The sequence below is a fragment of the Leptonychotes weddellii genome, chromosome 4 (genome assembly GCF_054177405.1).
Source record: "Leptonychotes weddellii isolate Sample4059 chromosome 4, ASM5417740v2, whole genome shotgun sequence".
Classification (NCBI taxonomy): Eukaryota; Metazoa; Chordata; class Mammalia; order Carnivora; family Phocidae; genus Leptonychotes; species Leptonychotes weddellii.
In genome coordinates, this window is record NC_138372.1 from 77,273,998 (window position 1) to 77,294,976 (window position 20,979).

At 37.8% G+C, this 20,979-nt stretch overlaps 1 protein-coding gene and 1 pseudogene across 2 annotated transcripts in view; one reads left to right on the forward strand and one right to left on the reverse strand.

The window, feature by feature from the left end:
* Positions 1 to 2,476: 2,476 nt before the first annotated feature.
* On the forward strand, positions 2,477 to 2,641 carry LOC115940763 (U4 spliceosomal RNA; annotated as a pseudogene).
* Positions 2,642 to 10,572: 7,931 nt separating this feature from the next.
* Positions 10,573 to 20,979, reverse strand: part of FRRS1 (ferric chelate reductase 1) — a 32,979-nt gene continuing 22,572 nt past the window's right edge. For both annotated transcript variants that reach the window (XM_081817043.1, XM_081817044.1), the window contains 8 exons: positions 19,649 to 19,762; positions 18,189 to 18,301; positions 16,492 to 16,578; positions 14,462 to 14,559; positions 13,635 to 13,693; positions 12,669 to 12,812; positions 11,512 to 11,573; positions 10,573 to 11,429 (listed from right to left, as the gene is read on the reverse strand). In XM_081817043.1, the coding sequence (XP_081673169.1) occupies positions 11,337 to 11,429; positions 11,512 to 11,573; positions 12,669 to 12,812; positions 13,635 to 13,693; positions 14,462 to 14,559; positions 16,492 to 16,578; positions 18,189 to 18,301; positions 19,649 to 19,762 (770 nt within the window). In that variant the 3' untranslated portion in view covers positions 10,573 to 11,336. The remainder of the gene's footprint in view (positions 11,430 to 11,511; positions 11,574 to 12,668; positions 12,813 to 13,634; positions 13,694 to 14,461; positions 14,560 to 16,491; positions 16,579 to 18,188; positions 18,302 to 19,648; positions 19,763 to 20,979) is intronic.

Consider the following 20,979-nt stretch of genomic DNA (forward strand, 5'->3'; position numbering starts at 1 on the left):
GGGTGGCTCAGTTGGTTAAGCGACTGCCTTCGGCTCAGGTCATGATCCTGGAGTCCCTGGATCGAGTCCCGCATCGGGCTCCCTGCTCGGCAGGGAGCCTGCTTCTGCCTCTGACCCTCCCCCCTCTCATGTGCTCTCTCTCTCTCATTCTCTCTGTCTCAAATAAATAAATAAAATCTTTAAAAAAAAAAAAAGAAATATTCATCTTCAACCCTAACAAACAAACATGACATCCCATATCTAAGACATCTACATCCTCCTGCTAAGGACCAATTGATTTGGTCGCGACTTCAAACTCTTTGCATCCATCCCAAAGGTGCATGCCATAATTAACCTCATATCTGGGGACTAGATTTGTAGTATCTTGATAGTGTTCATGACTTTGTACATGACAGCTGACATATTTATTCTTCTTGAAATATTATCTTTTCTTTCATTCAGTTCGGTGTGAACTACATGGTGCAATGACTGATTATGACCTAAGGCTATTAGATGGAGGCCTTCCCATATTCTCAAAGAATACAAATCTAGTCTAATGTTTGACCAATCCTTGTAAAGATGTTAGAAGCCTAATATTAAAACTTAATAAGAATGCATACAGCATGTCATTCCTAAGTGTTCTTGCCAAGATGTTAAATCCTGATTTGAAGAATACACCCATGCCACTTCTCTCCTACTCTAACTTCTTGTACTGTCCTCCACCCAACACTCTCAAAATCCATCTTCACACATCTTCCCCTGGATCATGCCAGTGCATAGTACCCAGGTCCCGCAAGTCCTTTAGTGAATAGTCTGTTTCCTCTCAGGGCAGAAACTGAATTTCTCTGGTGAAACTATGGTGAGACCTTATCTTGGTTACTGGTGTGGAGGCAATGAGAGGTCAAAGAAGCAGATCCTGATGAGGACAAGCTTAACACCCTGCCAAGCATCAACCTCAGATCAATTGTTTGCAAGGGGCAGTTGTTCTGTAGCATGAGAAAACTCCTCTCTCTGCTGGCCTGGAATCTGGAAAATGTGGAGGTTCAAATATCAGAGACACTTTGACATAAACACCCCTGTCCCAGGTCCAATGTTCCCATTCCTTCCCTTTCATGGTTCTGACTTTAGCATAAGTGACTTGTAAAATGGCACATTTTTTGTAGCTCTGCCAAACTTGTGATTAAAGCACTGATTTTTGGTTTTGATTGTGCGTACACAAATGTTTATTAGAACTGCCTGGCACCTAGCAAATGATCAATAAATGAATGAATAAATGAATGAATGGTTCAGAAAGGAAAAGATGTAGTCTCCAAGGTGGGGACTGTGTAATACCAGCTGGCCTCAGGCAACATGAGCCAGAATCTGGCTGGCCGATATCTGGTCCCTTACGAAAAGGCATGGGCCAGGGCTGGTGCATAGAAGTGGCCCAGCATGGCCAGAAAATACCGAAGGCTGGAGCTGGCTTTTTATCTAGGGGTGAAGCTGGAACTGCAGTGGAATTGGCTGCCAGGCGAGCAGAGGGGGACTGAGTGCAAAGCTGGAGCTGGTCAGTCAGGGCAGCTAAAGTGAAACTGTACTATCCCACACACCAATCCATTGACTCCTGTGCTCAGTGAATAGAAAGGAAAACTGGAAAATGGAAGTGACGTGCCTTCTTGCGGCTCTTGCCTCGCAGCATCCCTCCACCACTTTCTCTCAGCAAAGCCTAACATTGCATCAAGTGACAAAGGAGAGATGTTTACAGGGTCAAGATCACGAAACAGGGCAAAGGATGCATTTGGAGATGAAACATTAAATGATGATGATAAAGATGAGCATTAAACTAGCACAGTCCACCCATTTTTATACTCAGCTTCCATATTTATCCTTCCACATAGATTTGAACATTGGAGAAACCAAAACACAACTCTGTTTCCATCTAATAAGATGCTGCTACCTTTTATACAAAGATTTCACCCTCTCCCCAAAGGAGGACACACACACTCTCAAGAGTCATTGTATCCACAGCTAACTACATTAGACATTACTTTGAAGAACAATTTTAGATGAACAGAAAGATTGAGAAGATAATACAAAGTTTCCATATACCCTGCACCCAGTTTCCCCTATGACTAATTTCTTTATTAGTATGGTACACTTGTTATAATTAAATGAACCAATAATGATACATTATTATTATTATTAAGTCTCATAGTTTATTCAAATTTCCTTTGTTTTTACCTGTCCTTTTTTGTTGTTGTTCCAGGATCCCACACAGAAAACATTACTTTTAATTGTCATGTCTACTTTGCTCCTCTTAGATTTTTCTTGTTTTTGATAACCTTGACAATTTTGAAAATTACTGGTCAGATATTTTGCAGGATATCCTTCTGTTGCAAATTGTCTAATGTTTCTCTCATGATTAGAGTGGGGTTGGAGGAGGAAGATCACAGAGGTAAAGTAACATTTTCATTGCATCATATCAAGGGTACAAAATTTCAATAATTTATTCCTGGTGAGCTTTGCGCAGTGGCAGTATCGTAGCCAATGAGGTTTATCCGAGGCGCGATTATTGCTAATTGAAAACTTTTCCTAATTTATTCCTGGTGATGTTGACCTTGATCTCCTGGCTCCTGTATACCTTTGATGTATGCCCCAAAATATTTTGAATATGAGATGTCTTTCCATTTCATCAGATCTTTAGTTTCTTTCAACGATGTTTTGTAGATTTCAATGTACCAGTCTTACATTTCTTGATATTTACTCCTACTTTATTCTTTTTGATGCTATTGTAAATGGAATTATCTCCTTAATTTCAATTTCAGATTGTTCATTGCTTATGTTTGGAAATGCAATTGATTTTTATACATTGACTTGGCATCCCACAGCTACAACCTTCCTTAATTCATTTGTTCTAGTAGTTACTGGATTCCTTAGGATTCTCTTTTTTTTTTTTTTTTAAGATTTTTTATTTATTTATTTAATTGACAGAGAGAGAGACAGTGGGAGAGGGAGAAGCAGGCTTCCCACCAAGCAAGGAGCCTGATCCAGGGCTTGATCCCAGGACCCTGGGATCATGACCTGAGCCGAAGGCAGTGACTTAAACAACTGAGCCACCCAGGCGCCCCTCCTTAGGATTTTCTATATATAAGATATCTGTATCTGTATATATCTGTAAAGAGTGATAGTTTTACTTCTTCCTTTACAATCTGGATGCCTTTTACTTCTTTTTCTTGCCTAATTGCCCTTGCTAAAACCTCCAATACCATGGAGATGCAAAATGGCTAATGTGTTTGTCTTGTCTTGTTCCTGATCTTAGAAGGAAAATATTCAGTCATTCACCAGCAAGTATGATGTTAGCTATAGGTTGTTCTTAGATAACTTTATCAGATTGAGAAATTCCCTTTTATCTCACATTTGCTGTGTATTTTATATCATGAATGAGTGCTTCTCTTTAATTCTGCCAACTCTTTCTTCATGTGTTTTGAAGTCTGGTAGGAACATAACAATTATGAATGCAGTGTATTCTTGATAAATGAATACTTCAGTCATTAAGAAAGGTCTCCTTTTATCTCTAATAATACTCTTGGCTGGAAATGAATTTATCTAGCATAAATACAGACATTTCAGCCCCCTTGTTCTTACTATTTTATGGTATACCTTTTTTCACTCATTTGCTTTCAACCTATCTGCCTCTTTATATTTAAGTCACATCATGGGTTTTCCTTTATCAGTCTGACATTCTCTGCCCTTTAATTGGAGTATTTAGTCCACTAATGTTTAATGTGATTATTAACATGGTTGAGTTTTGGCCTACCATTTTATTATTTGTTCTCTATCCCCTCTGTTTTTCCTCCTTTATTTTTCCTTTCTTGCCTTTCAAAGTTATTTAAATAATTTTAGAATTCCATGTTAAGTCTTTTTTTGGCTTTTTATATATGTCTTATTTTTTTCTCTAGGAATTACAATATACCTTCTTAACTTTTTGCATTAGAACTGAGAACTAACATTGTACAACTTTAAATAAAATGCAGACATTTTGCAACTATATAGGTCCATTATCCTTTCCCATCTTTTATACTAACTTGTTATATGTAGTACATTCACCTATATTATAAGCCCCCATGAAACAATGTAGGCTTTTTTGTTTGCTTGCTGTAAACAGACATATTTATTATAAAGAATTTAAATGGGAAAAGCCCAAAAAGCATTTTATATTTACCAATTATTTACCATTTTGAGTGCTCTTCGTTCCATTCTGAGGATCCATGCTCCCATTTAGTATCACTTCTCTTTAGCCTGCAGAACTTCCTTTTGCATTTCTTATAGTTCAAACGTGCTAGCAACAAATTCTCTTAGATGTCTTTCACCCAAAAATGTCATCATTTTGCCCTCATTCTTTTTTTAAAAAATACTGTATTTATTTTTTGAGATAGATAGGTAGAGAGAGAGCACAAGTGGGGGGGGGGGCGGTAGGATTGGGCAGAGGGAGAGGGAAAAGCAGGCTCTGCTGAGCAGGGAGCCCAACATGAAGCTCAATCCCAGGACCCTGGGATCACGACCTGAGCTAAAGGCAGACACTTAACCAACTGAGCCACCCAGGTGCCCCCGTTTTGCCCTCATTCTTGAAGGATTTTTTTTTTCAGGTAGAATTCTTGATGACTTTTTCTTTCAGCACTTTAAAGATGTTCTACTTTCTCTGGTCTCTATATATTCCTATGAGAAGTCAGATGTTAAATCATTGTTTCCCTGTATATAATCCCTCCTTTTTCTCTTTCTTATTTCAAGATTTGCTCTATGTTTTTTTTGCTTTCAAAAGCTTGACTATGATTTTAAAAAGCATAACTGCCTTCATTTTTTTTTTTTTTTTTTTTTTTTTGCTGAAGTTGTTTTCCTGCATCATGAGTGAGTAAAGTTAAGCTTTTTAGCATATTTGGGGATTTTCCAGTCATAATCTCCTCAGATTCTCCTCTCCTTCTTAGATAACACCTAAAGATGCTATTATTTAACAGGTCCCAGAGACTCTGTTCAATTCTTTTCCAAATTTTTTTCCTTCTTCTCTTAAAACATTAGACAATCTCTATTGATCTGTCTTCAAGTTCATGGGTTTTTTTCTTTGTCGTCTCCATTCTGATATTAATTCCCTCCAGGGAATTTTTCAAATAGTTTTATTTTTTCAGCTCTCCAATTTCTATATGGTCCTTCTGTATTGTTTCTATTTCTATGCATATTTTTTATTTATAGCAAGCATATATTCTTTTACATCATGAGAATAGTTATAATAGATGCTTTAAAATCCTTATCTACTGAATCTAATCATCTAAGAAATCTTTAAGGTTGGTCTTCATTGATTATTCTTTCTTTAAAGCATGGGTTGAAAAACTATAGCCCATAGGCGAAATCCATCCCACATCCTGTTTGTGTATGTTTTTGTATGTTTTTCCATGGCCCACAAGCTAAAAATGGTTTCTCAAATTTTTGAAGAATTAGTTAAAAAACAAAACAAGAAAACCATATATATATATTCTACAGAGACCATATAGTTCACAATGCCTAAAATATTACTTATCAAGCCCTTTAGAGAAAAAGATAGCCAACCTTTACTTTGGAGAATGGGTCAGAATTTCCTGGTTCTTCTTACCTTAGGTAATTCTGGATTATCATCTGTACATCATAAAATATTAGGTTATAAAAATACCGGATTCTCAGGGCACCTGGGTGGCTCAGTCAGTTAAGCATCCGACTCTTGATTTCAGCTCAGGCCGTGATCTCATGGGTCATGGGATTGAGCCCCATGTGGGCTCCGCACTTGGGGGAGTCTGCTTCTCTCCCTCTCCCTCTCCCTCTGTCCCTGCAACCCCCACACACACATGTTCTCTCTCTCTCTCAAATAAATAATCTTTTTAAAAAAATACTGGATTCTCTTATTTTTCTCCATTGAATGCTCCTTCATTGGAAATGAAGCAATTAACTTTTCCAATTAACTGGGTTAGGACGCAAACTCTGTTTCTTGTGTTACAGCTCCAATCTCAGGTCAACTTTTTTTCTTTGCTCTAACTGCTTTGTGTTTGCTTCACTCATGTGAACATATCCAAGGGTCAACCAGAGCTTTTGGCAAATAGGAATTGGGATCTCCTCTCTCATGTTTTCTTTCCAAGATCACCTCACCCCTCCCCCCGACAGCGGTAGTTGGCCCAGCCATCAGTCCTCTGGTTTCCTCTTCCAGAAGCACTGTGGTTCCCCTGCCACCCAGCACCGCACACAGTTGACTACAACTGCCCGGAACTTAAAAACTTTGAAAACAGGGCACTCTATAAACAATTTGCCTCCTCTGAGTGTGGACTCCTCTCCAGCATCCTCCTACTTCTGTTCACTCTCTGGAACCCTCACATAGCTACTTTTTTGAAGTTTACACTAGTTTTCTGGAGGAGAGTCAGTTTGGCAGGATCTCACCCGGCCATTATTGGCGGTACATATTTAAGGCGCATGGGTTCAGGAAATTCTTATACCAAGAATTTGATTACCATATAGCAGTGTCTGAGGACAAATCAGAAAATGTGTTTAGGTCCTTACAGGAAACCCAGAGTACAATAACAATTTCTTTTACACATGAATAAGACATCATATGAAGAAGATATACTTCTAAAGATATGTTCCAGAAACTTTTTCTCCCCTAAACTAGAGGTATATAACCAGGCATAACATAAAATTCCATTAACTTCTTTGATAATGAGATAACGAAGCTGATACCAAGTTTAGGGCCAGCAAAAACCCCAGGTCCTTCCACCCAAAGGTATAATCCAAAAGCAGTAATAAGACAAATATTTGGGGGCGCCTGGGTGGCTCAGTTGGTTAAGCAACTGCCTTCGGCTCAGGTCATGATCCTGGAGTCCCAGGATCAAGTCCCGCATCGGGCTCCCTGCTCAGCAGGGAGTCTGCTTCTCCCTCTCCCGCTCCCCCCTCTTGTGCTCTGTCTCTAAAATAAATAAATAAAATCTTTAAAAAAAAAAAAAGACAAATATTTGTTTAATGGAGGTGATAGTCACACAACATAAAATAACCATTTTATAGTGGACAATTTAGTGGCATTTCTCACATTCACAATGTTGTACAACTATCACCTCTATCTCCAAAACTTTTCCATCACTCCAAAATAAAATCTTACTCCCAGTATGCAATTACTCATTCCCTCCTCCCCCACCCTCAAGACTATGGCAACCACCACTCTGCTGTCTCTATGAATTTACCTATTCTGGATATTTCATGTAAGTGGAATCATAATATGTGACCTTTTACATCTGACTTCTTCCACTTACTATAGTGTTTTGAAGGTTCATCCACATTATAGCATGTAGTAGTACCTCATTCCTTTCTATGGCTGATAATACTCTCTTATATGTATGACCACAATTTGTTTATCCATTCACCTGTTGATGGACATGTGGGCTAGTTCCACCATTTGGCTATTGTGACTAGTGCTGCTATGAAACCAAATTTCTTTTGTTTCTTTGTTTTTTATTGTTAAAAATATGCATAACACAACATTTACCATTTTAACCATTTTTAAGTGTACAATTTATTGCATCAAATACATTCAGTATTATGCAAGCATAACCACAACCAATCTCCAGAACTATTTCATCATCCCAAACAGAAACTCTGTTTTATTTTTTATTTTTTTTTAAAGACTTTATTTATTTATTTGACAGAGAGAGACACAGTGAGAGCCGGAGCACAAGCAGGGGGAGTGGGAGAGGGAGAAGCAGACTTCCCACATAGCAGGGAGCCTGATGAGGGGCTCAATCCCAGGACCTTGGGATCATGACCTGAGCTGAAGGCAGACGCTTAACGGCTGAGCCACCCAGGCGCCCCAGAAACTGTTTTAAACGTTTAAACATTCCCTCTTCTCCCTCAGCTCCTGGTAATCACAGCTCTACTTTCTTCTCTATGAAATTTAACAAGTCTAGGTACTTCAAATAAATAAAATCACACCCTGGTTGTCCATTTATGCTTAGCTATTTCACTGAGCATAATGTTTTCATGGTGAAAATCAAAACTTTTTATAAAACAAAAATATACATTTTATATGCAAAAAGGACTCAAGTTTAACACTGTAATCAAACAACACCACCGTCATCAATAACATGTACAAAGCAACTTTTGTTGAAATCACTTCATTCATTCCTCATAACTGCCCTGTGAGGAACCAGGTTCAGAGAAGACATAAGTCACTTGCCCAAGGATAGGCAACTTGTAATATAAACATGCACACAAAGATCTTCCAACTCCATTCCCAAACTCCTGGTCCTTTTTACTTTATTTTTTTGAAGATTTTATTTATTTATTTGAGAAAGAGAGAGCACATGAGCAGGTGGGGGGGGGGGGGACCGAGGGAGAGGGAGAAGCAGGCTCCCCGCTGAGCAGGGAGCCCAACACAGGATCGGTCCCAGGATCCCAAGATCATGACCTGAGCTGAAGGCAGGCTCTTAAGCAACTGAGCCACCCAGGCGCCCCACTCCCAATCCTTTTTAATTGACAGGATCAGCTGCCTCATAGCCCAATACCACACCACTCATAAGGATGGTCAGGAGAGACCCATGTGGAAGGGACAGCCAGGGAAGGCTCCAAGGACAAGGAAGATCTTGAGATAGAACTTGATAAACTAGCTTTTGCTAGAAAGAGAGAAACACAATGGGCATTCTAGGCATCATCATGACCATCAGGGACCTGGGTGCAGATAAGCCTGGGTACTGGGCAAGGAGGAAAGAAGCAGGATATGGATAGGAACAGGGTGTATCCTAATCAAATTTGAGAAGAGCTTAGAAGACTCCTATCTTTCATTCCCATCTATAATGGATTATCTTAAACAAGGACATTTGTTCTTTTTTTTTCCTGCTTTAGCAGAACACAGAGATAAATAACATTTCAGCCAAAAGCTACATGTGCCCCTAGAGCTTCCTAGCTGGCACTGACTGCCGGTCGGCACCGTCTTTTTTCACTGCATCCCGGACTGAGGCCGGATGTGGAAGGGATGAATATCACTTCACACACATTACAGCCAAAATCCTGATTGAAATCAAGTAAGCACTAAAGGGATTTTGATTCATTTATTCGCCAACTTATGCCATAGGCTACCTACACCCTTAAGATTCATTTCCACAGAGCAGAAAATAATAAAAGCAAAAAATAGCCTCAGCTGTGAATGCTACCCCAACCGTAGTTTTCGAGAATTTGTTTCATCTTTTCCAAAAAACATATTTTTATTTTATAGAGGAAATCATCTTTAGGAAGAAAACTTATGATTTTGATCACTGGGGGCAGCACTGCTGAAGATCTAAAGACATTTAGTTTTACAATCACTCCTATCAAAAGAAGTTGTAAAAAAAATTGTTTATTACAAAAACAAAAAGAAATAATGACAGGAGTAAAAATAAGCATTTTTCAATCTGTGGATATCAACCATTCATAAGCAGAAAAATAATAATTTGGTATTAATAAAATGGTGTCTTTATCAAGATTAAATAAGAAAGACTTTTTGGACAACTCTGTATATCAATTGATGATACAGCAAAGTAGTGCCAACAGATGAATCAGGGAAAAAGAAAAAGTTAAAATATCTTAGCCTCAGTACTAGAAACCCAATAAAGTCACATATTTGAAAACTAAACACCAAGGTTCATTTTCCCTTTAAAGGAAGTTTTCTTTGTCATATACAGAATATAATTTATTAAAAGAAATTTATTAACCTTTAAGCCCCATATAATTGAAAACTGGAGGAAAATATTTTAGTGCACACTTAATTTTCTATATTTAAAAAAAATGTTTTTAATGAAAGTATTTAAAATGAAAGTTTAGACTGTAAATAGCCTGGCACTCACAGAACATGAACACAGAAGATCCACATCTCAACCCTAAGCTATTTACGATAAACACCTATATAAGGAACAAAACTAAAACTTCCATATCATTTTACCCCATAAAAGATGTAGCAAACACAGACAAGGCTATTATTTACACCAAAAACAAATTAGGTCCTTGGACTAAGCAGAAACTATAAGATAATCAGACAGAACACCTAAAAAATAAAACATGCCTTCCTAAATATTTTTTTAGGAATGTCCAGTTTTGCTTGCTTCCTCTGCTTAAGATAGTTATATTCATTTATCACAGGGTCAGATGAACGTAAAGGGAACTACCAAGCAATAGTTACAATCATGGTTAGAAAACAAACAGAAATGTAACCAGAAAAATAATAATAGTCCCTAATTTCAGTTTCTAACTCACAACCCCAGCCCCCTCTCCCTCCCAAAAAAGGCAGAAACTTTTCAAATAAAGATTAAGAGTTGGTGAATTTAAGGGAAATGCCACTCCATGGTATTACCTAAGTACTAAAAATGAGTTAACAACACAATGAACAGGAACAAAGCAGTACTTTGGTATTATGGCGCCACCCACTGGCTAGAAGTCCTCATAGCAAATATGAAATCCAACCATTAAAAAAGATTATTGGAGTAGGAAGGAAAATATTCTAATTCATTACACCATCAGGAACTTCTAACAAAAAAGAACCATCCATATTATTTATTACCACAAAGAAAGAGAGTAACTGCTAAATATATTCACAAGGGTAAATTTTATTATTTTTGAAATGCAAGTCTACAATCTCCAAAAGCTAGGACTTAAATCTTAGAGTCAAAACAATTAATATATAAAATGTCCTTTCAGCCCTGTAACTGAATATATAAATACAGTCTTAAGCAGAAGATGCACACTTGCATTTCACTGCTAAGAAATTCTAATATCCATAATATATTTAAATGTTAATACAATGTAAGTTTGCCCCACTTCCACCTTTACCAGAGAAGTAACAGAATACATAGAAAAAAAAACATGTCCAAAAAACTGGACTGAAAAACACAGTTTCTCAAAAAAATGTCCTAAGAAAGACCATTCAGATAAACTAGCATAAATATTGGCTTTAAAACAGCACCTTTATAGTCCAAAATATATTCACTTTAATACAATCTCCATTTCCTCCAAATAACATCATTTCTGTCTTTCCAAACAGTTCTTTTCTTAAATGCTAACATTCTAAAAATCTCATCATGGAAAATATCTGAGAGTCATTTCTCCTCAAGGATAACCTTCCCTGGTAACACTCAGAGCCACACATAAAGGCTTGATGTCCTTTTTAGAGTCCATAGGACCCTGCTAAAAGTTGATCTCTAAAGACCGCTACTCAGAATTCCTCTACAGATATGACCTGCTCTTCTAATTCAGAATTCATGAATATGCTCCAAGCAGTCAGTATAAGCTTCCAGTTTCTTTGGCTTAATGATCATTATCATCTGGTCTGCAAAGCCAAGGTCTTTGCTTGCTCAGAGTTGGTTGATTGCAGATAAGAAGATGATGAGAAAAGTCACATTCCCACAGATATAAACTGCAAACACCACCTTTTTAAAAGCATGACCCTGGAAGAAAAAATTGAGACGTGAAAGAAAGAAACGACTATCATTGAAGTTTGTGTCAGTAAATAAGAAAAGGAGGACTTACTTCTGCTTCAGCTACAGTAAATGACTGAAGGATCTGAATTCTGGCATCATCCAATATTTCAACTGTCAAAAACAACAACATAAGTTTGTAAGGCCTGTGAGTATGCCGGTAAACTAACTTTCAAAAAAAAAAGTCCTGATGTGTAGCATTTGTTGATTTCCAGGTGTATATTCTCCCATATCAAGCTACCAAATGTTGCAAACTTCCTGAACATGTAAGGCTCTCACAAATTGGGACAAGTGGGCTACAGAACATATTTGTCAAGGGACTTAAAATATGCCTCTTCTCCTGGTCAATAAACACCATATCAAAGTCTTAACAGACCATGTTTTAAGTATGTATGTATTTTAAATAGCAAGCCATAATTCAGTGGTCATCAGAAACCCCACTTATGTGACCCTGTTGAGAACCAAAAATGGCAGGATAGATTATTTACTACTCGGCTCCTAAAAGCTGCCCAGGCTCCTAGATTCACAACAAAGAGGTCTTATTTTTAAAAGGCCACCTTAACTTATCATTTAGGGGGGTGGAAACTAAATAAGACACAAAGGACACAGCCCAGAAGCCAAGCTAGTTTAAAATGTCACGTAGTCTCTACTAATGTCTCCATTCCTAATGGCTATAGGTATCTCGACCCTGCCTAAGGCCCATTTCGTACTAAGATCAAAATGGACTGGCCACTAGAAAGTCATGGTAAAAGAATTCTTCCCCTCTAGCTTGCCTAGTTAGCTAGCTATATATGATGTACATGACAACTGAAGTGTTAGTACACAGTAAGTTTATCAAATAGGCAAAACCTGCCTGCAGCTTTGCCCTCTGTTGACTTTAGGCATCTCTTCTTCCTCCATTTCTGAGTTCTCTCAGCTCCATGCATTCAGGATTCTCAGTGTGGACTGGCTCCAAGTCAGACCAGCATTATAAAAGACTTCTTCTCTAAAACCTAAAATCGTTCCCTTTTTTTCCTCATAAATTGTAATACTAATGAGTATAAAAAACAAGGGCAGAATATTTCCATGAGTTCTAACACCGACTAATCGCCACAGACAGTTTTAGTGAGCTATCCTGTAAGAGCCAACCATCAGTATCTAGAAACTAATCACATTCCTAGAGTTTGTATAAAGGTGATTCTATATAACATGGCTGTTTGAGCAGGTTACCTTTTCGAGAAAGTCGGTAGGCATGTATCTCCAGAACAATCTCCACCCCAACGTGCCAGGCTACAAATCCAATCATTGTATAGGTTTTCCATGGGCCAGGAAGATCTAGTCCTGGTAAATCCATTCCCAGGAACATTGTTGCCACTACATTTATAAGAAAAATGTATATATTCAAATGTAGTCACCCTCAAGAGAGGTAATTATGTGTGTATTATATCAAGTAAAACACAGTAAAAGAGTTTATGAGCTGAATTAGACTAATATTTAAGACCAAATAATTAACTTAATCTTTTTTTAATTGTAAGACTAGAAACGGTAAGATGGGAAATTAAATTATGATCTATCAATTGTTTAAAAAGAGACACTCAAACTTTCCAAAATGTTTTAAGTCGGTAATGTAGGAGAGGGAGAAAAGTATGGAAATCATTGTTGACTATGATGTTGACTCCTGCTTCCACAAAGAACCCCCAAAGACTATCAAAATGTAAGAATAGGAGGTGTCAGTTTATGTATTTATTATACAAAGCATCAAAATACATTGGATAACCACACCTGACTTTTGAAAATCACCCTTCCCTGGAAGGTACCATCTCCATGGAAAGGACCTGCAGACAGAAGGCTGGGACGCCCACAGCCCACCTCAGCCCAACTCACAAATGGCCCTCAACTTGAGCGTTTGGCCATTAGCACAGCTTATTCTGTGGGCAAAGGCAAATGCTAAAAAAAAAAGTCTTAGAAGGAAAGTTTTAAAGCCATTTCAAAAACCTTAAACTGAAAACTGAAAAAATGACTTAAATAGTCACCTCTAGAAATTACTTTCTGGATTTCAATGTTTAAGACTGATCTCTCCTCAACAACCAATTACTCCAATTACTAATACATCTAAAAATCATTTAAGCCAAATTACCATCTGCAATATAAACAACCAGCAATTATATATGAATAAGTGGCATCACAATTACTTACCTGCTATTATTCTAGCAGCTGTGCCCATACTCCAATGAGTCCAGTTAAACATTGGCCTTCTACCAAATAAAGAACCAGTCAGTATTCTCAAAAGTGACAGAACTACAATTAATTCCCAAGAGAATAAAAAGCACAAAATTTCCCTTATTGCCTAGGAATTAGGTATCTGAAATACATTTTAAAACCATTTAAAGTAAATATAATTTATCACTGAATTTTATAACATGCAAAGTGTTTTCACTTAAAAAGGAGTTAGGTTTTTTTTTAAAAAAAAAAAAGAAGAAGAAGATAGCAGGAAGGGAAGAATGAAGAGGGGGAAATCAGAGGGGGAGACAAACCATGAGAGACTATGGACTCTGAGAAACAAACTGAGGGTTCTAGAGGGGAGGGGGTGCGGGGATGGGTTAGCCTGGTGATGGGTATTAAAGAGGGCACTACTGAATGGAGCACTGGGTGTTATACGCAACCAATGAATCATGGAACACTACATCAAAAACTAATGATGTAGGGGCACCTGGGTGGCTCAGTCGTTAAGTGTCTGCCTTCGGCTCAGGTCATGATCCCAGGGTCCTGGGATTGAGCCCCGCATCAGGTTCCTTGCTCGGCAGGGAGCCTGCTTCTCCCTCTCCCATTCCCCCTACTTGTGTTCCCTCTCTAGCTCTCTCTCTCTCTGTATGTCAAATAAATAAAATCTTTAAAAAAAAAAAAAAACTAATGATGTAATGTATGGTGATTAACATAACATAATAATTAAAAAAAAAAAGGAATTAGTTTGCCAAATAATGATATCCACATTAAGACCATTTATATATAAAAGCTCTAAGTACCTTGGGTCATGTAAAGTTGGCCTGAAGGCTGCCAAAAGAGGCTGAAGAACTGCTAAAATCATCACTATACAACCAAGAGACGGGTGATAACCTGCATACTGAACAAAGTTACATGATTTTAATGGTCTCGATCTCACCCATCAATGTAAATCCTCAAGTTAAAAATCATACACACAGATGATATATTCTTAGCGTTTTTCTGTAGCTTAAAACATTTACTAATAAGAACAGGCACCATTCACTGAGCACCTACTGTATACCAGGCATGTACTTTATATACATTATTACTGATGCTCACTACAATGCTTGACAGTTATCAATACCCCACTTTCATGGGGAACTGAGGCTTAGAGATAACAAGCAGTCTGTCCAATGACATACAGTGTGTAAATTGGTTGTGGTGGAATCCATGCAAGGTGCTGCCTCTCCCCCATCAGGATGTTAGATGATCACCAACTCTAGTACAGCCCACCTAGGACTAGTTAGTATCCCCATGTCAAGAGCAATCACCCCAGTGTACAGTAATTTTGTTTAGAACTCTGTGTTTCCCTGAGCTGAAGGTTCTATATGATTCCCTGTAACTCCAATGCTTAACAGAGCTTTAATCACTCAACAAATGTGGATTAAATGAATAACCTGTATAGCCACTGCATTAAAATCTTAGCTCCTCTGTTCAGAATGGAGGGATAACCTGAGAAAAAACATCAACAAAGTATCACAACACTGTCAGCTCCACTCCTCTCTTAGAGATGCTACATGCCTGCTCAAAACAGCAGACGGTAGACCGCTTAGCACAATTATTCCACTTAAAAACTTAAGAGACTATGGAGATGTTCTAACCTGTGACATGTTTAGGTGGGGGAATATTACAGTCTGTTGTCACTGACTGCCATGCTTGGGTAGGCTCTAAAATCTGTGATCTAGAACAAGGGTATAATGGTTTCTAAGCCACGATGGGATGCTTTGGTCAAGAAGAACAGTAAGCTGACAAAAGAACATTACAAAAACACGCTCAAGCTATGGACTCGGTTATAGACGGATAAAATTATAACCAGGACCATGGAGAGGGAAAGGGCCTCTATTTCATAAAACGACAGTAACAGCAGCAATGAAATTCCTACATGTGCTTAGAATGTGCACAAAACTGTCCTAAGTGCTTTCAGCTAATTAACTCTCAATTCTCAAAAAGCCTGTGACATGGCTACTATAGTCTCCCCTTTATATGATCCAATTCATAAACAGCAAAGACTGCAAACTACAAAGCTCACAAAATAAGCATTACCCTTGTCCCAAATATCTGCATAAAATAAGGTTCTGATGTCTAGGTTCATATCAGAAAATTTTCATCATTTCCTTTAAAAAAAATAGGTTGACCAATTTAGAAACTACCTAAAAAGCAGGAGGGAGGTTTCCTAGACCCAAGATTCATCAATCTTGCCCTTATAGCAACAACCGGAATGGAAATATCAAAGTTTGAGATCGAATTCTGACTGGCTATGAAATTGGAGAAATGTCATGGGAAGCACAGATCTGACCTTAGGTATATTACTTATTCTTGGTAAGCCTTATTCATTCATTCAATACTTACTGAGGACCTACTATATACCAGAAGCTGCTCTGGGTGCTGAAGAATCACTGGTGCGCATACCAGTAAATATCTTCGCTCTAACATTCGCTTAGTGGTAATCATAGTATTAGTTAGAGAAAACCACTTACAAAGTTCACGTTCCTTAGATAGCACACTGTGAATTTTCACTGCTCCATAGTGAGAAAACTCACCCAAGCTATGTAGAGTATCCATAACATTTGATGCAGCCTAAAAATATATTTCATTATCAAGTAATCTGCAATGACATCCTCACTCTATTCCCTGACCCCCAGCCATATGGAACAGTTGCCAGATGATTAAAAAAAGGAAAGAGAGATGTACGCAGAAATATCTTTTAACCTCTCATTTGAAAATGAAACAGCAACCTCCTTTGACATCAAAATGAATTTATGTAAAAACATCCTGTTTGAGAGATACCTACCCAACTCCAGCCTCCTCTGTAAACAAAAGGCAGAACAAAAGCAATGCAGGTAAGGGCGGTGGTCGTGAGCATGAGCATCCGATGCACCTGCAAGGGTGAAATATAACCATGAGAATACAATTAACCAGGTAAGAGGAAGGAGTTGGCGTTACTGTGGCAAGAAGACTGAGGGGTGGGATTCACTGAAGGCAGGCATTCGATGGACATCTCATCACCATTTGCTGTGAGTTAAAAAAAAAAAAACAAAACTTAGTAAACGACTGAACTTAAAGAAAACTCTAAGCTGCCATCCTCGTCATTCAAAAGCATTTGCCAAGACTTCACCTGCACAGAGCAGCATTAATGGCTATTTCACACACGGAGCATACCTACTTGCCAAAAGTCCTTCCTTTCCTTCCTTTATTAAGTTCCACCACCAAGCACAGTGCTGTACCAGATACCATCAGACAGCAAGGAAACAGAAAATACTGTCTCCCGAGAAGCTTCGCATACAAGTGAGGAGATGAAACATTTATGAAATGTCATTCATTGTCTAAATCATGCGAGTGGAATGACACTGTTAATTGAGTATGTCAGGATAAATGATGCAAACAAAAACTATCTCAGGGAAAGGAGAACACATAATCACTCTATATATCGCACTACATATAGAGACAGCAGAGTTTTAAAGGCAGTAGAGAACCGAATTGGTAAAGTGGAGACAGAAAGAATTTTCCAATTGGGAATATCCATACGAGCAGATGAGAGAGAGAACGAGAGAGTGAAATCAAAGGCAGAGACAGAGGCGAGCAAGGTGCATAGCAGTAGTGAGAACATATAAAACAGACTGACCCTGTCAGCCAATAGTGAGAAACCAGGTTAGATAAGGTAAGTCTTAAAGGCTACAAACTTATATGTACATGAAGTTTCAAGAATACTCCTTATAAAGTTCAAACTGTTCCAATAAACAGTATTTTCTCAAAAGCAGACATGTACATGCTATCTCAACACAGACTCATTGATCTTCCACTATACGTGCAACATCTATACTCCGTGACATGTGAAAGAGAAGGTTGTTTTGCTTTGTTTTGAGGCGTGCTTATTGACTCTTGTCTTTCTATGAAGAGTCTGCCTCCTCATCCCATGCAAAGGGGCAGCATGAAAAAAAACACTTCTAGCTCCTCTTCCCACCTACAGAGTAGACAGATGATCTTGAGTAGTGAGTTAGGGACAGTCTAACATTCATTGGCATCAACCAGAGGCCAGACCCCTGTTCGGAAATGCATTAACCCTCGCTACTTCTTTCTTCGGCTCTCCCATCCGCCTTGACCTATCTGTACTCAGTGAGAGCAGTGAATGAATGCTCTTCCAGGCTCTACCCTCGTCCAACAGACACGTAAGTCAGGATCTTTTGGGTCCCAAAGTCTATGTTGCAAAGGGATGCACATGGTCCTGAGACATTCTCCAATCCAGCCTGACCCTCATAAAGCTGTCTCTATTTTGACCACCATCAAGTATCTTATGTCTCTTCTCAATTGGTTAGGAAACCAAAGAGCAAAATGAAGGAATTATTAGGATTCCACAACTACAACAACTATAACCACAAAAAAAAAAAAAAGAAAGAAAGAAAAGGAAAAGAAACCCACATACTATGTATGTTTTCATGTTGCAGTGTTCAAATAATATGGAAATTGCATTAAACTTTTTCTCCCACCTACCTGAAACCAAGCTGCTTGACCAAAGAAAGCCTTTGACCAAACAGATTTGAAGAACCGAGCAATGAGCACACCTATGCTCACGGTAGTCATCCATGCCACAAACATTAAGGCACCTGCAGGTGGGAAAATAAAAGGGTTGAAAACACAAACCACGCTGTTTCTTAAAGGGCCATGCCAAATGCTCAGAACATGGAAAACAACTAAGGAAATACATTCAATGTACGTAAGCATAACCTAAAAACATCCTGCATATCATAGCTTTTACCGCCACCATTACTACTTCTAACAGCTAACACTTCCGTCGCTCCTACCGTGTGCCAGGCACTGTCTCCGAGTGCTTTACATGTATTACTCTAATTGATCTTTATAACAATCCCATTCAGTAGTTACAATTATTATTCGGGTTTTGCTGGATAGGGAAACTAAGGAAGAGAGAAGTTAAGTAACTCGCCTAAGGTTACAAAGTTGGGATCCGAACCCAGCCTGGCTTCAGCAACTGTGCTCTTAACCATGACACTAATACAGCCCTTCTGCAGGTAGGCAAGCATCTTCTCACTTCTCATTCCAAAAACAGTGAAAAACAAATAGGCAGGTTACATGCGAAATCCAATTACTGTCACCCTGGAGCTACCAGTAGAAGCAAATTACCAATAATAAAATTATTTTCAAGTTTAACTATGATGACATTTATTGAAACTCTACTGGAAGGAATAACTCTGGGAATATAAAGGAAATATACCAAATAAGGACAGATTCCCCACCCCATACAAGTATACACTACACTATTCCCCTACTTTTAAATCCCATCTTTTCAACAATAAACCGGGCTACTTTTCAAATGGAATCGACTTTCATCTGTAGAACCGAGCATGTTAGAACCTTATTTTGGGGCTATTGCTCTTCCAACGTGGTTAATTTCATCATTTTAATGATTTAATCATATCATGGTTAAAATCATCATATGTATAGCACTGAGTAATTTGTACACCCTCAATTACTTATACACTGATCAGTTCTTCAACAAAACTGTATCTCTGAAACCAAACTACTGTTAAACAATCAAAATCACAAAGCACTCTTTTATTTTAAGCCTTTATTTTAATAAATGGCCTAATTAAGGTCTCACAAAAATTAAATTGATTAACCCAGATACTCAACTCTGGCTACAGTTAGAAATAACTAGGTCACTCTTTAAAAATTATAGATGTCTTAAAAGCTCCATTAGTGATTTTAATGTACAGCCAGGGTTAAAACCAATGACTTATCCCTACTTTCCATTTTTAATAAAAAAGAGAAAACATTAAGATAAACATTGCTACCTGCAAATGTTAATATTTAAATACAGAAGACTGATGAACATTTGGTAAATTATGCCCACCGCCATTCCTAATCCAGCCAGCACTGAGTCATCAGGTAAATTTATTGCACAAAGTAGTAATAATACTACACACATAACTTACCATGAGCCTTCAGAAGGAAAAAAGAACGGGATCCTCCCACGTTCCTTGGATAGTCTGTCACATTATATTTTTCATATGTAATCAAAGGTTGCTGAGAATGCTTATAAATTTGACCTGAAATTTCACAAAAAGAAAATGAAGAAGAATTACTTCCTCAGGAGAGAAGGAATGGAAAGACAGCGGCATGGCAAAGAAACAAACTTTCTTACGGTAATAAAAAATAAATAAATATCATTAGAGATGCCACTCATATGCAAAAGCCACATAAATGTATACACAAGCACACATGATCATCTTGAAAAAAGTTAAAGAAATAATTTAGCCAATCAAGAGATGAATCAAAACGAGGACAAAGAATGGCGAAGTTATGCTGAAAGAGCAGGTGGTATGCAAGAGACCAGTCAAACACTGGGAAGTCAAGATGATCACTGGTAATATCAAAAATCACTGAAAATGTCAAATACAATTCTTCAAAGATACTACATACTTTTTAAAAATCTGGAATCCTAGACTAAACTAACAGAACTCAGACCTGGACAAAGTAGGTGGGTAGAAGACAAACAAAAGCATGTTGATGCAATATTATATTATTTGGCATATGGTCAATTCGGACCGGCTTTGACTAACAAATCAAAATCCCAAATAATGGTGATGTAAACAAATTAAGGATGTGTTATTATTTATTATGTATAAGATTAAGTCTGTGAATGTATAGAATCAGTCTGGTATGTGAGTATGTATGTGTGGCTGTTCATTCTGGGAATCTATCCTACAGAAATACTCCCCTTTTACCCAAAGATATATGTATAAGAATCTCTACGAGAAGTTGTGGGGTTTTTGTGCTGGACCAAAAAAAAAAAAATTTAAGCAAGCTAAATGTCCATCATTAGGAGAATAAATCATGGAACATACATTATTTTAAGAATACAAGTGTCAAAAAGAATTAAGAAATTTGATATAACAGATATATAGGAATCTTTACCCCAATAATAATAAGTACTAGACTATAGACTACATCTCAATAATTTCCAAAAAGAAATAATTATATAAGATACAGGTTATATTATTTATCCAAAACACAACAAAAAGCTAGGAAAAAATGATCCACCTAGATATTTATAAAACTACTCTTCTAAATAACCCTGGGGCTAAACAGGAAATCAAAATTTAAATTGCACAATGAAGACATTTCATATCAAAACACATGTGATGCAATCAAGGTACTATTCAAAAGAAGCTTTTATCATTTAAAAAGGATTTCCTTTAAAAAAAAAAAAGACTTAGGGGCCCTGGGTGGCTCAGTCGGTCAAGCGTCTGCCTTCGGCTCAGGT